Consider the following 21145-nt stretch of genomic DNA (forward strand, 5'->3'; position numbering starts at 1 on the left):
GCACATTAGTGCATGGAGCTTCAAGGCTGCATTGTAAGTAGTTCAGGTTTTGGGGTTTTTCTTTTACCTCGTCAGGTACACGGCTTCCCAAGACACAGCAGTGCAAAGAGGAATGGCAGCTCACATAAGGTGTCGTTATGCTAGATAGTTCTAAAGTAGCTACCACACATCTGATTAGAAGCATTAGCCTTAACAGCACAAAAATCAGTCTGGATTTAAGCTGTGCTTCAGTAGATTTAGGAGCCACAATCTCTAGGGGAGCAAGCAAACACAGAACTGACTCATACATGTCTCACATATGTGGCAGTCATAGATGCATGTTGCAGAGAAGACAAGACACAACATCATCTGCACCTTGAGAAAAATCAGCACCAGAAAGCTAAATGTGCTTGCTAATAATTGAGTGGGTTAGCAAATCCTTGCTGCTTCTTTTTCTACTGTTCTAGATGCTTGGAATTTGGATACTTGCACTATTTCTGCTCAGCACAGCAGAAGGTAAGCATATGGGGTTAGCATTTATATAGCCTTTCTGTGCTGCTATATTTTGTGTGATATTATTTTACACTATGGTGCCTTAAAACTTACTGATTGAGGTTACATAGTTCACTTGCCTATACAGGAATGATGAGATGAGTGTGGGTAGATGTGTTGTCTTTCCTCTTCTCCACTCTGGAAATCCCACCCTAAGAGCGTGCAAGAAATGCTGGGGTATTCCACCTTCGAGCAAATCTATTGCCCTACCAAACCTAGGAATTATTTGTTGTACTCTTCTTTAGCAATGGAAGTGGATAAAAAGCTGGGGTCAGAGGCAGTCTAATGAGAATATAGCTTTATATTCAGCAGAAGCCACTGGCTTGTATAAGATTTCTTGTGTACAGTGTAGTCAGCTGTTCAGCACAGTCTCAGGTTATTGTTGATTATTTGCCATGTCTTGGATTGGTATTAGGAGAAACTCATTAGCTGTCTTTGCCTTAAGCAAAACACAGCTGGAAAAAGATACTCAAGATATGGTACAGGATACCCACAGAGGAACACCACCAAAGACTTCATTGATGAGCAATAGGATGGCTTCTTTCCTTGGGGTAAACTGGAGCCTTTGAAGACCCAAGAGAGGGTAACTGCTGGTCTTTGCCTTCTCTAAAATGTAGGATTTTCAAGAAACCAAGACACCTCCAGAAAAGAGACGTTATGAGTTATGACTAGCCTGTTCCACTTCTGTGCTCATTCACATATTATCGATCTGATCTGTGTGCTACAGGCAAAGAAGTTTGCTATGAAAGGCTTGGATGTTTCTCAGATGATATACCATGGTCTGGGACTGCGGAAAGACCAGTCCATAAATTACCCTGGGATCCAGAAAAGATCGACATTCGCTTCCTCCTGTACACGAGAAAAAATCCCACTGTCTTTCAAGTAAGAAGTATTGCAGTTTAAACGTTAGTAAATCACACGCAAAAAGAGTAAATAAACACAGACTCCAGCTGTGTTCCTGGAAAGTGTTAGAAATGGAAAAACCTCCACTTTGAGACAACCTCTTCCAGCTTTTTGGCAGGGTCTCTGGGGCAGAACTCTTCTTCTTCTCCAGCCTTCACAAATCAGCACTCCCCCATGTTTTCTGTGTGGCCACAGAGATGTACTGGGAAGCTGCATTTTTAAACTCACTGGGTTTTTTTTTTTCCCCGCAGATAAAATGGAAGCACATTAAAAGTAAAGTCTTGGCTGCTCTAAGATATGTGTCAAAGCTTGCTTTGAATGGAGATACAGACCTTAAGCCGCAGTCCTGTGAACACTTGCGGATATGTTTAACATTGCATAACTTTTAAATGCCTGTAAAGATGAGCATAGTTGCAATTTTGATAAGCTATTCACAGAAAGCAGATTTAAATGTTTATTCATTTAATATCTACAACAGAGGATCTCTGCAGTTGATGCTTCAACAATTGAATACTCAAATTTTAACGCAAGCAGGATAACCAGATTTATCGTACACGGGTTTATAGATAATGGAGAAGAAAACTGGCTGTCAGACATGTGCAAGGTAGGTAGCACACGGAAAACCTGTCCCTGTGATGATCCTTAATTTGCATTTATAAACACATTCTTATAAACTGTCTGTTTTATCTTTCTAACCAACTTATCTCATGGTACTTGTAGTGATAAGAAGGGGAAAAGAGGCCACATTTTCAAATTGTTAGCAACTTAAATATGTAGTTCTGCAGCTTGAGGAAAAACGTGAGATAAAATGTATTCAGTTCTCTTTTGAGAGTGAGTGACAATAGAATCAGGTTCAATAAGTGTCCTTGGTAAAGACAACACAAACCCTGGAGCAAGATACTGCTTAGTAACTAGGGATATTCCAGAAATAACTGCAGAATCATAACTATTGCATCATATTCCTTTAGGCAGCAGACAGGTTTCTAGAAAATCCTTCACAAAGGTATCAGCTGCCACATGGACGGTCAAGGCTGAGGACGTGGGCTGACCATTAACAAAAGCAATAAAGCTGTAGAAATGTACATCCAGAAGGGACCTCAGGGGAATCATTTCTAACAAAGCTTTCAATCTAGGATTTGTTATGAACAGTGAATGAAGTAAAGCACTCTGCTTTACTGATTTCTGTGCTAATTCCCCAAAGTATTTCTTAATCCTGTCCCCATACAAAGTTGCAATTCCGGTTTATGGTCTTCTCAAATCCTATAAACATGCTTTCTATTGCAGCTGCAGCTGATGAAAGCTACTAATCATATAGCACAGAGCAAAATGCCGGCTGATTGCATATGACACTTTTAGGATACTGTTTTTCAACTAACTATTCACACAACTGCAATTTTGTTTAAATTCTATAGTCCTATTTTACTTATGAGAACACAATGAGAAATAATGTGAAAGTCCACTAAAATAAAGGTATTTTCACATTTATTGCATCCCCATTACCTGCTTCTCTTTGATACTAGGTCAGAAGAAAATAAGTTAAATCTATTTGACAGTATCTTGTTAAAAAAAAAAAAAAAAATAAAATCTATGTTGATTATCGCTTTATGAACATTGAGGAATGGTTGAACAATTTATTAACTCAAAAATTCAGCAAAGTATCAGAAGCAGAATGATGTTTTTATAATTGTCTCCCATTTTCCACTCTTAAAATAGAGATCATTTTTTTCTAGAACCTCACAACCAACAAGATAGCTCACATTTTGCTTCAGCTAGTCCCTTAAATCCTTTTAATCAATTTCACAAGGATGTAGAGGCACATGGTAAACCTTTAAATTCTCTCTCTACTACAGTGGCTTATGTTTCATCACAATAATCCAATCTGTTTAAAAAAAAAAAAAATCTCAATGAATCTTTTCAGTAAAGTGTGAAGAAAATTGGACTGTGAATGCATCAGTCCTCCTATGTGTATTTCTTATTTACATTACTTCCCATTAAGTAGTAATCCTACCTGCACATTTACTTTTACCACTTTTAACATAGCTACAGACACTTCTACTGCCTTTTTTGTCCTTTGCCAGTTGTAACTTGTTTTGAATGCTTTCTAATGTCTGAACATAAAGCAAAGAAGAATAAATATACCAAAGCTGCTAAAGCAAAATACACTCAGCCAAATAATTCAGCTCAGAAATGAATACTCAGTGACACCAGCAACTTATATACCCTCTTATAAAAACATATTTTCTTTCTTACAAATCTGTGTGAGAAAAACACTCTTGATTTTTATCATCAAAAATATAAATTCTAATTGAATTTGAATGAAAGCAGTACTTTCAAATCACTTAAGCGAATCAGTACACGAGTTGAGTTTTTATTTAGTGTTACAAAGTCAGACTGAATGTAAAAATTAAAAGTATGAGCATTTATATTGTTTTTTCTTCTGCAAAAACTACTGCTATGGATATTTGAAATGATGGTGTGGTCATTACTACAGCATACCACCCTGTTTCAGCATTGTGTGAGCACACATACGCCTGTGAGCAGGCATGACCACATACATATGCTAAGGTTCTGGTTTTTAAAGTGTTCACATCACATACAAATTCATGCAGCAGTTATGAGTTGACCTGTAATAAGCAACATGAATCAAATCCAGACTGTATTTACTGTGGGACTATCTGGTTTTTAACTTTTGTTTTACAAAACAGAGGATGCTTACTGTGGAAGATGTGAACTGCATCTGCATAAACTGGACCAGAGGCGCAAAATGTCAGTACACCCAGGCATCAAACAACGTCCGTGTTGTGGGCGCTGAAATAGCTTATTTTATAAATGTTCTCGTGGTAAGAATCTTCCTGTTATAAAGCTATAGTTATAATGCTGATCTGAAAGAAAGGCGATTCAGGAACTTTGATGAGTGTGAACATAACCAACAGAAAACATTTTCTCCTGCTCGGTGATCATTTCACAACCTGTGCTGAAAACAGACACTTTTTTTTTGAAGTTAGAGAACTATGTCGTAACAGCAGGGTTAGCCAATTTAGGGATATGAAGTTCTACAAGACATCCGTAGTACAGCCGAAGAGTTATTCCATAGATGTTAACAGATGTAAAATGTTGTGTAGTTTTAAATATGCAGAGATAACAGACACAGCAAACTGCCTTTTCACGGAGGCAAAACCTACAAAACAGCTCTTAAAAATGCCAGGAAAGCAGCTGGCAGCCAGCAGCGGCTGGAGGACAACTGCTCTCAGGGGAAAGCCCTTGTGCACAGTGCCTAAATCTACAGAAGCTGCCACATGCCCCCTTTCTTCACCAGCTTCACATAGGAAGCGATGCTGTGTTTGAAGCTTTCTTTTAATCTAAGTGCTTTCAACAAACATTTCCCATAAAAGGCCTATAAATTACTTCTCTAGATATCACACTGGGTCTAGGAGCGCTCTGACCCATGTCCCACTCTCTACATCTGCATTGCAGCCACTAAATTGCTGTCAGAAAAGGCTGAAGGCATCTCACCTCTCCTGTCCTCCTCCAGCTCATGTGGTGCCTGACCTGCCAGGTGGAACTAAGGGTTCCTGCCTGGCTGAATCTTGCAAGCCAGATAAGCATCCTGTGAATCTTAACGGGTCTACGATGTAGACTAGATACAGAGCCTCTCAAGGCTCTGTTGACAGAGCTGTCAAGAGTTGCAACAGCCTCCAAATGAAGACAGCACCTGAATAAGGAGGTTTGGAAAAAAAAAAAAAAAATAAATAAATCAATGTATTGGACATAAGTACCTAACCAGACAAGCAGATGCTGAATCCTATAGGAGCTCCCAAGTCTGTAGTAAAATTAAAAGTCACTTTTCAGCCCCTTTTTACTCTTCCCAATTGCTGATAAAAACAGATGTAGTAATTTTTTTATATTGCTATTTTCTCAGGAAAAATACAGCTACTCCCCAGCTGATGTTCACATAATTGGCCACAGCCTCGGAGCACATGTGGCAGGTGAGGCTGGCAGGAGGCGACCGGGGATTGGAAGAATAACTGGTAAGTCGGTGACTAAAGACACCACTGCGTAACAAATTGTTGCTGTTCATTTTCTCTTACGATTGTATCCAACTGTGTGCTGTAGTTTAGTCAAGGGTAATTTGGATGTTACAGAACTTAGCCTCTTCTCACAGTGCACTGAGAAGCCTTGCCCCGGGAAGTGTGGAAAAACAGTCAGGGTGATGATAATTTTGCTTGTGTATGTTTACACAGCAGAGGGAAGGCTCCATACAGCTAACAGAGCCCGAAGGCCCCTGCAGTACATCAGCTGACTTGCCGATACATGTTTTGACACATGGCTGTGGCAATCTCTACAGAGCTTGCTTTTTTGGTGCTCAGCCTGGCAGTCACTGCCCAGACCAGTGCTAGTTTGGAGCAGGACAGGAGTAATGCTGTAACATAAAAATATTCCACTGCCACTGCTAAAAACCAAACTCACAATAACTAACATACAACCAGAACAACCTTTAGCTGTCATGGTTGTTTTTCATAACGATTTGTCCAACACTGATGTAATAAGTAATAAAATACCAATTTTATTACTTATTTATATACAAAACAAGTAATAAAAGACCAATCGAGTAATCTCTACCTTCCTTCTCCTAGCAGCTTTGCTCCTGCCATTTTATTCTTTAAATAGCCTGACCTGTTATATAGCAACACATCACCCCCTGCTTGCAGGTCCCTCCAAAGCACACTAGAAGCAGCACAACTGCGAGCAGTTAGTTATTTTGTATTGTAGTTTTACTAATAAATATCACTTTCCAGAAAAAGATGGATTAAACTTGATGTTTCAGAAGCAGTAGGCTAACCTTCCTGATATATCACCCATTACCACCTTGCTTTGTTATGCCTACATAAGCTTTTTGCCTAGTAGAGTACATTAACAGTAAATAATTTTATATTTCTTTTTATTTCCAGCAAACTTTCTAAAGTTTTATTTCTTCACTTAACTATTGATACACTAAATCTCTGTATTTCCTTGGCAGCAAAAATTGAGTCATACAGGATTATATTGTCTGTACAGATTCAAGTAGACTTGCTAAGAAACTGCACTCATACTTAAAGAAACAGTCAGATTTCAACTGAATCCCTCTTTTTTTTTCCTGAGGGAGAGCACAGGCATTATGTTTATAAGATCTGTATTAGTTTGAGCTACGTGAGCTAACCCTTTTGTTAAGTAATAGCCTGTCCCTTTTAAGCGCTCCCACAATTCTGTGTTCAGACATTTTTAAGGAGTATGATGTTGTTCTTTTAATTTTCAGTCAGAGGAAGGCTCTCACTACTGCTGAATCAGGTTTTCCTGTTCAGTTATTTCAGAAAAGCCATTTTCTGCCTTCGGTTCTGATTTGTTTTATAGCTGTCCACATGTCACTCTGAATATGCAGACTCTGGACATCCTCCACTGGTCCCATCAATAGTCTGTGTCTTGCAAGGTATAATGGATCAAGCCTCTGTGACTATTGGCCAGAAGCATTTTCATCTTCCCTTTGATCCAACAGCAAGTTTTCATTTTTCAGCATCCTTTGACTTGTAATCTGCTCTCTACCCACACTAGCTGAGAGGAAATGACTCTTGAAGGAACCCATTTGCAACACTGCAAGACTGTGCAAGACGATGCACATGAGTGTGGCCGAGAGGCAAAGTGAGCTCTGTGGAAGCACAGACCATCTCAGCCCTCTGCCCACAGCAGGAGCACCAGTGGCCATAGCCACCGTATAACCATTCGCCATATCCCTGCACTGTTCTTCAAGGGATAGACAGTCTCTTTCTTAAATTATTTAACTGACTCTTTAAAAAAGCAAATGGCAATCGAATAGGCATACCTATTGCAATATGAATTCAATTCTAAAACAGATATTCCAGAGACTTCACAAAGCACAGATGCCATTTCAAGTATTTTAAAACTGTCAATACTCTCCCAGAAAAAAAAACTGAAGAGGTGTTATCAGTTAAACTTCTGATCAAACCACTCCTTTCTCAAAAAAAAAAAAACCAAACCCAACCAAAAAAAACAACCACAAAAAAACCCAGGTAACTCACCCTGAAGTCTGCATTCTAGCAGTTTAACATGTTCATCACTTCCAGAGTTTAAAGCTATGGACTCGATCTCCTTATTCATCACTCAGGCAGTGCCAAGGGCAGTGTGTATTAAGTAGAATGACCTTTCATACACAAAAGCCAATTTTGGGTATTATTAATGCAGCCCTTTTCAATTGTTACATTTCCTCAGGGATTTCAGTCTTGGTTAACCTTGGACTAACAGCCTACAAAATTCAGTCTAAAAGCAAAACCAAATCTGCTGCCCAGGAACAACAAGAGATGCAAGTATAAGGTAGCAAAAATTGTGCCATTTGCAAAGACTTTACAAGCTCCTGCAATTGCTGCAGCAATTTGGGAAAAAAATTAATTCTGGTTTTTGCTAGAATCAAAAGCAAAGTTCATCACTTCAGAACCGGGTGTTTTTCCAAAATCTGACTGGAGCAAGAAGTAGGCAGTCTGGCTTCGACACCTCCAAGCACATGGGGTGCTATCAGCACCAGTTCTTGTTTGCACACTCTCAAACAAGGTACTCTAGAAGCCAGGCAGATAAATCCATTATATGGAATGCAGACACAGCAACCTCAATTTGAACAACATTATTAAAGGGAAGTTCAATTTTAAAAAAGAGTTATATAGGATTCAATATTGATGTAAATCAGTATAAAATTAATAAGCTTCACATAGGCAACCCTTTCTATTTCCTAAGAGGAAAGCTACTCAGTGAGAGAGAGCACATATCATTAATGCCTATACAACTTAAATACAAGGAACTATAGGCAACTATATATATGATAGTCTTTATATACAACCATAGCGTTATGTAAAATGATACATCTATCTCTATCTGTACGTAACACTAGTCTTTTTCTTTCAGGACTGGACCCTGCTCAACCTTATTTTCAAGGCACTTCAACTGAAGTCAGACTGGATAAATCTGACGCAGAGTTTGTTGACATTATCCACACAGATTCAGCCCCCACAATCCCCCACTTAGGTGAGTATTCAGCTCTACTGTATTAATACCAAACTATTTATGCCCTGTAGTAGTTAAGTACCCTAATCATTCATCGAGATGTGCTGGGTCTTGTGTAGACACAGAACAACGACACCATGCTGATCATTAACAGCTCATATACTAAAATACCAAGCACAGACAAACATCAAGCCAGTCATGAGACAATATTAATTAAAAACGTGCTTACCCCTTCTTCAAATGCTTCAGGTTTTGGCATAAGCCCAGCTATAGGACATCTTGACTTTTATCCAAACGGAGGAAAGCAAATGCCAGGGTGTGGGAAGAACCCCGTTTCACAGATCGTAGATCTTGATGGCATCTGGGAAGGTAAGTATGTTGATTACATTACAAATTCAGGTGAAGGTCACCCCTCGCAACTTAACTTGTCTTAATTCAGGTGTTTTGCGTTACCTTTTGGTGTGTCCACCAGCAATGGCAGCAGCAGAGTGTAGTGAAACCGTTAATATGCTCAAAACACACCATTTTCCAGAGCTGATTCAAAAATAAATAAGACAAAGGGTTTGCCTCTGGAAAATATGCCTCCTCTAAAGTATTTAATAGCAGTAACAAAAGTGACTGAAACCGTGCCAAAGATTTTGTAGGGTCTGTAACAACACATTTCACTTTGTTTCTATTTAGTTGCCCAGCAGCAGTACTGGGTGGAGTAGGACAATGATGTGCACAGCTACTTCTGTTAGGGTAGCTTCAGCTGCAATTCTTCTCTGATAGAGCAATTAATTTTTTTTTTTTAATTACCTATTACAATCTGGGTTGCATTAAAGCAACGTCACTGAGTCTATTTTTAGTCAGCTAAAAAAGGATTGGCATGTAGCTGCTCAAATACACTGTTCTTTGTTGGTTTACATGGTTCTAATAAAAGCTCTAAGTATTAGAAAATACTATGTGTCTTTATAAAATTAAATTGCACATAACACTAAAAAAAAAAAAAAAAAACAAACAACAACCCAAACCAAGACTTCTGCTGTGAAGATTTTTCTGTATATTATCTGAGCTCTTTCTTACATTACTGCAAACACCTTAAACTCTGGGAATCCATGAATTTATTTGTGATAACTAGACTTTTTCTCCAGGTTTTATTCAATGCAGCTGGAGGCATTACTTTTTTTTTCTTTTTGGTGGAGTAAACTTATTATCAATAATAGGCAATTACTGCACAAAGAACTAACTGTGTTGTGTATGATCTTCTTTTTAACCTAAAGTCAGGAAAATAAAGGCAATACAAAGGAAAATAATATATTCATTATTCTAATTTTAAGAGTCTCCCTTCCTTAAGCACCCCCCAAATAATAATAATTCTGTTTTGAAGTACTCAGCTGGAGCGAATCAGCATTGCCCTAGGAAGTTCACTGTTAAATACTTTTCATTTGGTTTTCTTTTGTTATGGTAATGCATCTGTTGCCTACAAAAGACCTGCTTCATGCGGTTCTCACTTCTATTGTGAAACTCAGATTGCTTGAATAAGTGTTTGGGAGAGGAGGGCAGGGGCTGGGCTGGGCTGCGTAGTGGGTCTCCACAGAGCATTTCAGGTTTATATTTTATACCTGTTGAGTCAGTGACATTCCTTAGAGCATCAATTCATTGCAGAAACAAGCTTCAAACCTTGCGTTTGATGTTAAACAAATTGTGACGTGGTCTTTGAGGAGGGATGAGGCATCCCAATGACATGGCAAGGGCTGTGCCAGTAGCTTTCCTCAAATGGTAGTAGAAAGGAAGAACTAACCTGGGAGCATCTTTCCACAGGAACTCGGGACTTTGTGGCTTGCAATCATTTGCGGAGTTACAAGTATTACTCTGACAGTATTATCTACCCCGATGGATTTCTAGGCTATCCTTGTGCTTCATATGATATTTTTGAAACAGTAAGTATTTCTCAGAGCTTCAGGATGGACCGTATCAAAAATAGTGGCCCTTACCTATACATCTGAAATTGTTTATTTATGCTAGCTTTGCACCAGACCAGTGCACCTGTAAGAGAATATCAGACATCCCAAAGTATTATAGCTCGTGCGGCTGACATGGGCCAAAGTAGGACAAGGCAACAGCAAAGCAGGGACATCCCTAGTTCTGTGGTGATGTGACAGCCCTGAGGTACTACTGGAGCTAGTGTGGCTTCCCCAGGCCTGCTCTGCTGCATTAAGCTGGGGAAGAGGTAAGGAGGAGAGCCTGTCCCTGTAATCACCAAATATACTTATCACAGTGAGTGGGATCCCATATTGTAGCAGGCGAGCTTTAAAACACAGCTTAAATGTTGTCTTTTCAAAACAACAAGTAAAATAATATGTGGTGACCTGATGGGGTCAGTCCATGATCGAAGTACTTCGGTGACTTAAGATGGCCTCAGGGACAAAGAACAATGGTTTACAGACCAAGGTCAGGAAGCCCTTCCCTGTCCTGGACTGGGAGATAGTGAACCACAGCAGGGAGGCAATGGGCTCATCCTATCCTACAGGCAGCACAGACAGAAGTATAACCTTACATAGTGCTTAGATTGACCTTTACGTGTTCTGAGCAGCTGATAGAGATCATATCTCTATCACTTTGGGAGAACGTGACTACCTATTTCTGCCACCATAGCAGAAAGCTGCTTTCATGACAAAAAATGAGCTTTGTTTGCAAGACAAAGCTTTTCTTGATCCAAGCTGACGGTATAAGAAGACATCATTCTTTCTCATCAGTTGCTGGGAAGGACACTGACACCTCCCTGCTCCAGTTCAAGGCTACTCAAGAATGTGATTGATGTGGCTGGACTGAGCTAAATTGCACAAGAAAAAGCAGATAGTCCTGAGAAATTAAAGCCTTTGAGAAATCTGGCTAGCTTATATCAACTTTCTCAAGTCACAGAAAAGGTTACTTGAAATTTGTTGTTGCTGTGATATAGGGCCAGTTAGGCAGATATGTTAAAAATAAGTCCTATGACTAATTTTTTTTTCTTGGCTGGCTGGACAATTTTATTAATAGATATATTTGTTTTCACTAGGAAAACTGTTTCCCATGCCCAAAAGAAGGATGCCCAAATATGGGTCACTTTGCAGATAAATTCAAGGGTAAAATTAAAAACGATTTCCTAAAACTTTACCTGAATACTGGAGAGGCCAAAGATTTTGCTCGTGAGTTTCAATTGCTTCCATTGCTATCTACTCCTTGTAAACAAACCTTTTCATTTTCTTGCTTTACAATTAATTTTAACAGATGCACAGGTCTCATAGCAGTGAAATGGGTCTTCAGTCCTACATGCCTTTTCCTCTTTTGCTCTAACACTAGTGCCCAGTTGTGGGCCCTCCAGCAGAAGAAAGATGTTGACAAACTACAGATTCTAGTGGAGGTCACCGCGATGTTTAGTGCTCTGCGTTACAATGTGCGGGGAGAAAAGAGCATAGGCAATGCACAGAAGTTGAAGCAAGGAAATTTCTTTTTAAATAGTGTGAAAATTACTGTCACAATGATGGGTTAAATCCAGGAAGAGGTGTTCAGAGAAACTGGGAAATCTCAATCTTTGGAGGTGTTCAAAACTCCATTCAACAAAGGCAAGTGGATCATGGCTGACTTTGCTTTGAGAAGGGGATGGACCAGATCATCTCCTTTACAACCTAAGTTATCCTAAATGACAGCTCTTCCTTCACATTTATAAACAAGAATCAGAGGGAGAAGAGCTGCTTTTGCTAATTGTGGGCTAGAAGAAACTTCCCACCCACAAAAATCAGTTTCCCTGAGCTTCAGAATTTTTTTACACTCCTTCTACACTGATATTCTGGTATGTATCAATATCTATTCGTAACACCTCATCCTTTCCAATTTTATTGGATGTGAAAACCTTCATGGTCAAAATACTGAGGTCTACATTGGGTTTACCATGTTATTGACTAGCTTTTTTTTTTTTTTTCTTCTCCCAGAAAGTACTGGGAAATGTATACCCATTTCTCTTGTTGATCTCATTAGGACACAATGATAGATCCGACTCCCTGGGGTTTTTTATTTGTTTTGCATGGTTATAACCCAGGGAAGAACAAGGAGCACAAAGATTCATGTGTGAGAGCACTGTGTTAACCCCTTTGAGTCCAGACAGCTTGTGATGTAGACTTGAACTGAAAGTGAAGGGCAGTGATAGTTTTCTTTTGCTTTCAACTACAGTGTATAGACTGAAAAAAAAAACCCAAAACCTAAGACTTGATATTTTGGAGACTGTTTCTTCGTGGGTACAATCTAACTTACCATATTTCTTCTGTGTAGTTTGGAGGTACAAAGTAACCGTGACCCTCTCTGGAAAGCGTAAAGTAAAAGGATATGTAAATATTGCCCTGTATGGAAGTGGTGGGAACACAAGGCAGCATCAGATCATTGAGTAAGTTAAAAATTCAACAGAAAAGAAACTTCTCTTCTAGAACATTTAATTCATGTTTTTACTTAATATTTCTGTTTAAACTGATCTTATATTAGAGATCACATTCTACGCCCTATGTAAATGCAGCAGCAGTTCACTCACTCTGGGTTTACATTTGAAGGGAGAAGGTCAGAATGCAGGATTCTAAAATGTTAGAATTTGGTGTTGCTTGTTTACTGTCCCACTAAGATCTTGCTGGCCCTACACTAGCAGAGTTCTGATCTTTTTATCTTTCACAGGCTTTCAGAATGTTGTTGCCACAGCTGCTTACAGATGAACTTGCCTCATGATTTACTTAAAAATCTACTTTTTGTTGCTCGTAACTTTGCCCGCTTAACTGAAGCTGCTTGTTTGCCTCATGTGTTTTTTCTTATTTGCATTTTTCTTGTTGCTTTCAATTAAAAGATCTGAAATGATGTAAAATAGGGAGAAGGCTTTTTGAGGTAGGTTTTGGGTTTTATTTTTTGGTTTTGTTTTTTGTTTATTGACAACTATGTCACTTCCACTTTTCCAAGAAGGATTCCACATCCTCACATGTAGCAGCAGGTGTTTGCTATGAGCTGATCCCAGTTTGCAGGCACCCATGCTTTCACCTGAGATGAGCCTGCCAGTACTGAATGCACTCCAGCACTCTCTAGCTACCTTTTGCAGGGCCTGTGTCAATTCAATTGCTGGAATTGAATTTTTTTTTTTTTTTTCCCAGCAAATCCTGCTCTAATCTACCAGGCACCACTGTGAATCCAGCAAAGAAACAAAAAGGCAAAGGGATTTTGTCCTATCTCTCATTACTTCCACTACCATAAGCCTTTTAATATGGAGGAGGATAAACATCCTCCTCTGAAGGTAGATGAATGAGAAAGTGCAAAGCTAGGGGAAGCAATAAAAATCCTGTCTTTCTTATGAAGTTGGTTAAACCACAAGAAGAGGTTTCCTCCGGGTGGTTCTGCTGGGTCCTCTGCTTTATTTTCCCCCTCCTGTATGTCTCAGGTCATGTTTACAATCACAGTTCTGCAGTGATAAAGGCATTTCACATTCAAATGTCTCTTGATTTCATAGAGCAGGGGTAAATTTAAGAAAGTAACCTTTCACCTTCAGAGCATAGGGATGGGAAAGGGGAAAGGGGAGGGCCAGAGAAGCACTGGCTCATATTCAATAAGAAGTAGTAGCTGAAGCCATTACCAGTCTCAGACTGCTGCCATTTAGAACTTGCTATATTGATGCAATGTGAAATAAATAGCCAGATTATAAACTACAGTTACCCAAGAGCAGATGCACATTTGACTCAGCCACGGTGCTGCACGTGTGGGAATCTCTGCTAGAGAGCCAGGCCAAACAGTTGGTGGATAATACTTTCGGCCATCCAAAACAAATCCAACAGCTGTATCATATAAATTAATTAACAGTAAATGAAAATTTTATTTATGTGCAAAAACCCTGCCTATATAAGCAACAGGGAACAAGCTCTACCTCCTCCACAGGGATCATCCTGTAACTGGGTCTTCATGGTGAAGTGTGACTGCAGTATGTCAGACTTACCTTCCTTTGCTTCTTCTGACAAACACTCATTTGGGATGCATTATGTTGGAAAATTTGCAATAATATTGTTGCCATATCATATGTTAAATATTATCTCTCCACTAACTTGCTAGTGCAGCCAATCAGTTGACAGGACTGGTAATGAATATTAAACACTAGCATGCCTCACATCCATACAATGTTCTTTTTCACAGGGGAACCCTCCAGCCAGACAACACTTACGTAAGCTTCATTGATGCAGAAGTTAACATTGGAACAGCTACAAAGGTTAAATTTCTTTGGAACAACAAACAGTTAAATCCAACTTTTCCTAAACTAGGAGCTGCAACTATCACAGTACAATCTGGAGCAAATGGAACAGAGTAAGTATATCCACTGCAAAAATCTTGAAAGATACTTGGGAAGATAGGTGACAAAATTATATGTTGGGTGAAAGCATTTTCATAAGAAAAGATATTTAAAGCTTTAACAAAAAAAAAAAAAACCTCTCAAGAAAACCTTTCACTTCCTTTCAAGACACTCTTCATCCACAGTTCAATTCACTACTTCTTCAACCATTTACCTTCAATAACTTCAAAGAAAAACTTAAAATATTTCCAGGCTTCAGAAGAGCAAACTTCCTGTACAACCCTTGGGGTGAGAAAAATTAGCATTGGCTTGGATTATCAGCATCATTCTTGCCAAGTTCCTACCATCCCCAAGAACTGGTTATCTGTGTCTGTGCTTGCATTAGCATGTCTGGTTCGCTGTCAGCTGGAACCAGTAGAAACTGTCCATTGATAATGATGGTCCCTGAGATCATAACTGACATAAGAGGATAGTAAGTCTACCCTTGCAATGAGCACTTAAAAGGCTACATACAAAGTTGGGGGAAAGAGACCAAAATCGATTTCTCTGGATATTGTGAAATATGGCTTGGATGTTCAGATTACAGAATTATGATTCACTGATCCCATTTTACTCATTTTCCTGGACTTTTTAAAACAAATTCCCTCATTTGTTTGATCAGTTAATTTATCCACCTCATGACTGGGTATCTAGACAAGGAGGTACAGTATATGTTTTAGACCCATATACAAATTCATAATTAAAATGCCATCGTTTAAAAGACAACATGGGAGATGAAAACAGCTCCAGTCAAAGCAAAATGATTATGCCCCAGCAGCATTATCTTTAAGCAGAGGTCCTTAAGTCCAGATGTAGTTCCTATTCACAAAAGCACGTTGCTGATGAAGCATATTCCTGTAGATAGGCACTCACTCTTCTGTTGACTCATGGCCTTTGCACAAGTAGTTGTGACCATCTACTAGTGATGGTAGCACAAAATCTGGAAAAAACAAAACAAAACAAAACAAAAAAACACAAAAAAAACCTGTAAAACTAAAGGAAGGCTGGCAGTGAATCTGAGTGAATACAGTCCATCAGTGTTTTCCCCAGCAGTAATATTTCGAACTTAGGAGCTCAAACGCTGTGTTCAGTTCTGTCAAATGATAAAAAAGGTTGACATATTAAAACAAATCCACTTGTATAATCCCAACGAATGCTGACAACTCAAGGTGCTTGTATTTCTTTTTTCTTCAGATTCCGTTTCTGTGGTTCTGAGACGGTGAGGGAGGATGTTCTGCAAACTCTTACAGCTTGCTAACAGCACATACGGATGCCCAAAACCTTGCTAACAATAAAAGCTAGTCATGCATGAAACACCGGAGTCAGCAGCAGTCACTGCAGTTACAATACTAGTGATGTGCATTGGGGGTTTTTTGCTGATTTGGGAGGCAGGAGTTAAGTCTGTGAACACCTCTCTATAGACAGAATTTTTAGAGCATCTTTAGGAGTGAATGAGGCAAAGCCTATTGAAAAATTCCCCAGATCTCTGCCTGTTTCAAAATAATTTCAGACAAGAGAAGGAAAGGGGACAGTTAACAGAATCTGAATAGTGTCTCCTGGGCAGTACCAAGTGAAAGCAGACCTGCTTGTGAGTAGAACAGGATCAAGAAAGCTGATATTCTTAACCAAACTGATGGATATGCCCAGAATTATAATGAGATAAAGATGAAACAGAGATAGGAGGGTGAGTGTTTACAAAATTAGAAGTTTAATTTTAATTACCTGTGAGAGATTGTTTTTCCAATTATCAGGCCTAGCATGAAGGACACAGCCAGCATAAAGATGAACCAATAACCAAATTGTATTTGATACACAAGGGTCAGTCCATGGGTGAGCGCTGGGGGTACAAACCAGTCAGATTATACAGAATCGACATCAATCCCACTGACCCCAACAACCACACCACATGACCAACAATGGGTGGGATAAATGGTGACATGCATCTCCCATAGAAGGGACGGGAGACAACCGAGTCAACAAGCCAAACACATCAGCCCAAGGAAGCCACACACTGAATCTCTGCACAGCCCGCGTTTACAAAAGCCAGAGCTGAGTGGAGCCCAGTCCCAGGGAGGCGGGAGGTCCTTCCCCAACAGGGAACTCTGCCCAGGGCACCCACCTCACAGACAGACACTGCCCCTCCTGCAATGGTCCCAGCTGTTATCCCGCAGTGGGACCCCTGACCTTGGGTTACTCACTGCGGGACCCCTGGGGCTCCTTTACCCAACGGCTCTGTCTGCAAGGCCCCACCCTGGAGGGAAGCCTAAAGGGGAACTCACCCCCCTTTGGGAAGGGCTGTGGGAATCACCCAGATGTCAACCTTAACTTGGGGCTTGGGGTTGAAACCCCAGCATTTCATAGGTGTAACAGTGAACGTGATGGAGAACTGATTTTGTTGTGTTAATGCTGAACCAAGCTTGTACCATATGATCTGAACTAATTTGAGAAAGCTCCATGGCTATTTTCAAACATTAGTGAAGTTTCACTAAAATGCTTATAATCAGAACAATCACCAAAGGGTCCTGAAATCCCATACCCTGGCCCTCAGCCTTGAACAAAACAGCCCAATGGTGTGGTCAAAACAGGTAATGCAATGAGGTGGTTGCTCCTTTCCCTGCTTTTTGGTAAACACACTGAGCTGAAGCATGGCTAGTTCACAAATTCATTTCTGTCCCTAGGTAATCCAGTCTCAGCTCCCTCAGCCTGCTGCTGGAGAAGTGGGCTGCTTCTCCTCTGCCAAGGGAGGAATCATCCTCACTGACAAATACCACAGAACTGCTGGGGCCTGGAGACCTACCAACCCTTGGGACCCTTTCAAACCAGCAGTTTCTTTTGAGGATCCCCAGACTGGGGCACTCTGTTCTTTCTGCTTCTCTTTCCTCCCCCAGAATGTCTTGTCTGAAGGACATCAATTTCCTAGCAAGGCTTTGGATTCCCCGTGCAGTGGTGGAGGTTGAAATGAATTTATTCTGTGTTGGAGCACTGCTCTTCTAATAAAGAAGAAGCAGCTGTTTAATCAATTCAGTGCATTCTGCCAGCTCTCACCACAGGGTGACGGGAGGGAGAAGATGCTGTAAAGAGTAGATAAAGAACCATCAGCACTGAAGATTGGCAACCTGTGGGCATGCTCAGAGCTGGAATAAGTTCCTGATGTTGAAGCCAAACTGTTCCTTGGTTTAAACCAGCTGAAGACAATATGTCCCAGCAACATCAGTTTTAGTCAGAGATGTGCAGGCTTGCTTTTATGTTTATAAACCTTCTAAATTGCACTTGTGCTTCTTGCCCAGATTAAAAGGTACTACCCAATTGTGCTGTCCCAGGAGCACAGCGTGAACCAAATTTTGATCTGGAGAATCATTGTTTTCTGAGTCCCTGAAACCTTGCCCTAGGGAGGATAATAGAGAATAAATATGTGAATTAGTAAAGGAGACACCCCTTGTTGTGCTGTCATAGATGTGTAGGGTATTAAAATGCTAAACCAGTTTCTTGTCCAACTTCTCTCAAGAGGGAAAACCAGATGGTTTTCACCCTGAAGATATTACTTGTCTTCCCCTCATGACATTGCTCCTCTCCCTGTGCAGCTCCTCATGGCAGCAGGAAGCACACAGTGAAGTTTTCTTTGTGTGTTTTCTTCCCAGCGTACTCTGTCCACGAAGGATATAAGTTAACACCTATTTTGGCTCTAGTTTTTCCCATCTATGGCCAGTGGTGGAATAAGAGAGTAAGGCTTAATAAGTTCAAGGATGTGAATAAGCCTTTCTCAGCTCTCTGCAGCTGCACGGCTGCATCTGTGCAGGAGGCAGAGGATCCAGCCGCAGGACTCTACACACTTTCACACTTTGTTCACATTATCCAGCCCAAGGAGGAACGCACAGCCCCTCTCCAGGGAGATGAACACTTACGGGTTTACCCAGAACACACGTAGCCATAGACATGGGAGCTGGCATCTGATGTTGGGTTTCCATGTTCCCCGTGTCCCTTTGACATCGCCTGCTTCCTTCTGCCTTGACAATTTGTCTCTTCTAGAATTTGGCTTCCTGATCTCAGTACCTCCTGCCAAGGAAACCTCAGCAGGGTTATTAACTTCCTAACACTGCAGAAGAGTTTCTCCTTTGTCTTTTGTTCCTTTACCTTAGTATAAGCAGATTCTTGCCTACACAATTGTTTTGACAGTCATGATATTCTCTGCATTATCCTTTGCCATAGCCACTTCAGCAGCCCATGTAATTTTAACAAACACCTAACAGAATCAAGACATTACAGTTGACAATAGGATAATAAAAAATCTCCTTTTAATAATGAACTGGAGCTGCCGTCATCTTGTTTTAGCAGAGTAAAATCTCTCCCCCCCCTCCCGAACACTTTACAAAGCTATTACATAAAATGCAATGTTAAATGAACAACAAATTACTTTCCCTTTAGCTAGCTTTTAATGCTAATGGTGCTATTTATTCCTGACCTTTTGAAATATTAGATTTTTTAAATGACAACATAAAAAGAATTCTTGTTTGAAAACGCAAGTGACTTTAAACCACATGTTATTACTTGTAAGTATAGCATGCACATGCATCATTCATTTCAGTGTCCCATTTATGGCTAATTGGTATATATTTCAGTTGACATACATTGTTCTGCTGCAAACGTGTCAAATTCCTTAACGATGTCGGTGACAAAAGCATAGTGCTTGAGATATATAAATTACGCTCTTTACCATATAATCATTCTTATCTATTGGGAATGCTATTTGTGACAAATCATGTTCAAAAATACACACTAAATTGATTATTTTTTAAAAAACTTTAATATCACACCATTCACGGCAAGTCTTTGATTGAATCTTTAAATGTAGAAATGTTTTGATTTTTATCTGCATCATTTTGCAGCTTTTGAAAAGCTCACTTTATTTATTAAAGGAAGAGTAGCACAGCGCAGATCTTAAAATGTATCTTTTGTTATCAGCATAAGAAAACAAATGGCCTATAATTGTGGATATGGAATGAGTAATTTTGTGAAAAATGCTTTGTGCTGTAGTTTAGGTTTTTATAATTCCTGCCAGAAATTACTATTATTTTGTTGGTGGGCAGCATTGCAATCAGAATTTTAAATGTGGGAGCAACTTGGGCCACGTACTTTCATTACATTTTAGATTGCCATGTGCAGTGTATTTCTCTCCTATATTGCAAATCATCTGAGAACAATAAAAAAAATGAAGATTTCATGTGACTCTAATTATTACTGAGATATAGCCGTGCTCATTGTTGTCTTTAGACAATGCTGTCTATAGTCATTACTTTGCTCCATAAATCAGTAGGATAATGAGGTTCTATCTTACAAGAAATACTTGAGTGTATCTTAATTTGGCATTGATGAATTTTCCTTCCAGAACCTCTTGAGGTTTTTTTAATCTAGTTTGTCATATTAGAGCTTTCATCACCTAGCCACAGCTGATAGTGTTACACACGCATATTTATTTCCATACCTTCCTGGGATGTGTCTTGAGAGGTTGCAAATAGGAATTTTATAATGTTATGCCTGAAGGCTATTTTGTTCTTAATTTGAGCGTAAATCACAAGCTATTTGGCCACACCCTCATACTTCAGAAATATGTACTTCATATGGTTGTATTAAACTGTGAAAAAACAAGGCTAAACTTCTTAACATTTTGTTACTTATAAAAATTGTAAACAGTTTCTTTGACAAAAGAGATATTTACTTGAAAAAAATACCATCTTTTGCCAAATGAGTTATATAATAAGTTCAGATACCCATTTTTTTCTTCTGCTAACCCTCTTAAATTTAAAGACAATGAATAGGTAAAATTTATCAGTATTCTTAAGCGGTCAAAACAGAAGTCTTCAGTAGGGAGCAGAGGAAGAAAGGAGAAGGTCGATGGGATGCTCCCACAGCCCTAAATGAAAAAATACTAATAGCAGCCTACATGCCACTTACTTCTAAATTGTGCCTGTATACAAACAGAAACAAGAAGCAAAGTACTCTTTAAATTAGTCTAAATGTTGTATTCACTTACACAGTAACAATTGGGTGGCTATTACACTTGCTAGCATACTGAAGACATGTATTATGTGACACCCAAAGACAAAAGTTGCATTCAAGTCCCTCTTTGTGCTATGGCCCTTGTTGTTGCAGTACATATCCTATGAAAAATCTTACCTTTATTTGCATTAAGTGGATAATTGCTTCACATCAAACCAATTAGGGAGGTGAAGGGGGAAAAAAAGGGGATCTTAAACCTCCAAAGCAATTAACTTTTTTGCATAATAATTCACGTTATTCTAATTTTTG

General features: G+C 39.5%; 1 protein-coding gene across 1 annotated transcript; it reads left to right on the forward strand.

The window, feature by feature from the left end:
* Window positions 1-446: 446 nt before the first annotated feature.
* On the forward strand, window positions 447-16100 carry LOC113481548 (inactive pancreatic lipase-related protein 1-like). Its single transcript, XM_026851294.1, has 12 exons — window positions 447-495; window positions 1259-1413; window positions 1913-2038; window positions 4140-4274; window positions 5354-5462; window positions 8380-8499; window positions 8728-8847; window positions 10282-10400; window positions 11519-11648; window positions 12769-12880; window positions 14650-14817; window positions 16037-16100. The coding sequence occupies exons 1-12, from the start codon at window positions 447-449 to the stop codon at window positions 16098-16100; spliced, it is 1407 nt and encodes a 468-aa protein (XP_026707095.1).
* Window positions 16101-21145: the final 5045 nt, after the last annotated feature.

This window comes from Athene cunicularia (assembly GCF_003259725.1).
Source record: "Athene cunicularia isolate RWA chromosome 6 unlocalized genomic scaffold, athCun1 chr6_part1, whole genome shotgun sequence".
NCBI classification, from domain to species: domain Eukaryota; kingdom Metazoa; phylum Chordata; class Aves; order Strigiformes; family Strigidae; genus Athene; species Athene cunicularia.

Coding starts and splice junctions, on each gene's coding strand:
- LOC113481548 (XM_026851294.1), top strand. CDS start 447: ATGCTTGGAATTTGGATACTTGCACTATTTCTGCTCAGCACAGCAGAA. Junction 2,039..4,139: donor GGCTGTCAGACATGTGCAAG/GTAGGTAGCACA, acceptor TTTACAAAACAG/AGGATGCTTACTGTGGAAGA. Junction 10,401..11,518: donor CATATGATATTTTTGAAACA/GTAAGTATTTCT, acceptor TGTTTTCACTAG/GAAAACTGTTTCCCATGCCC.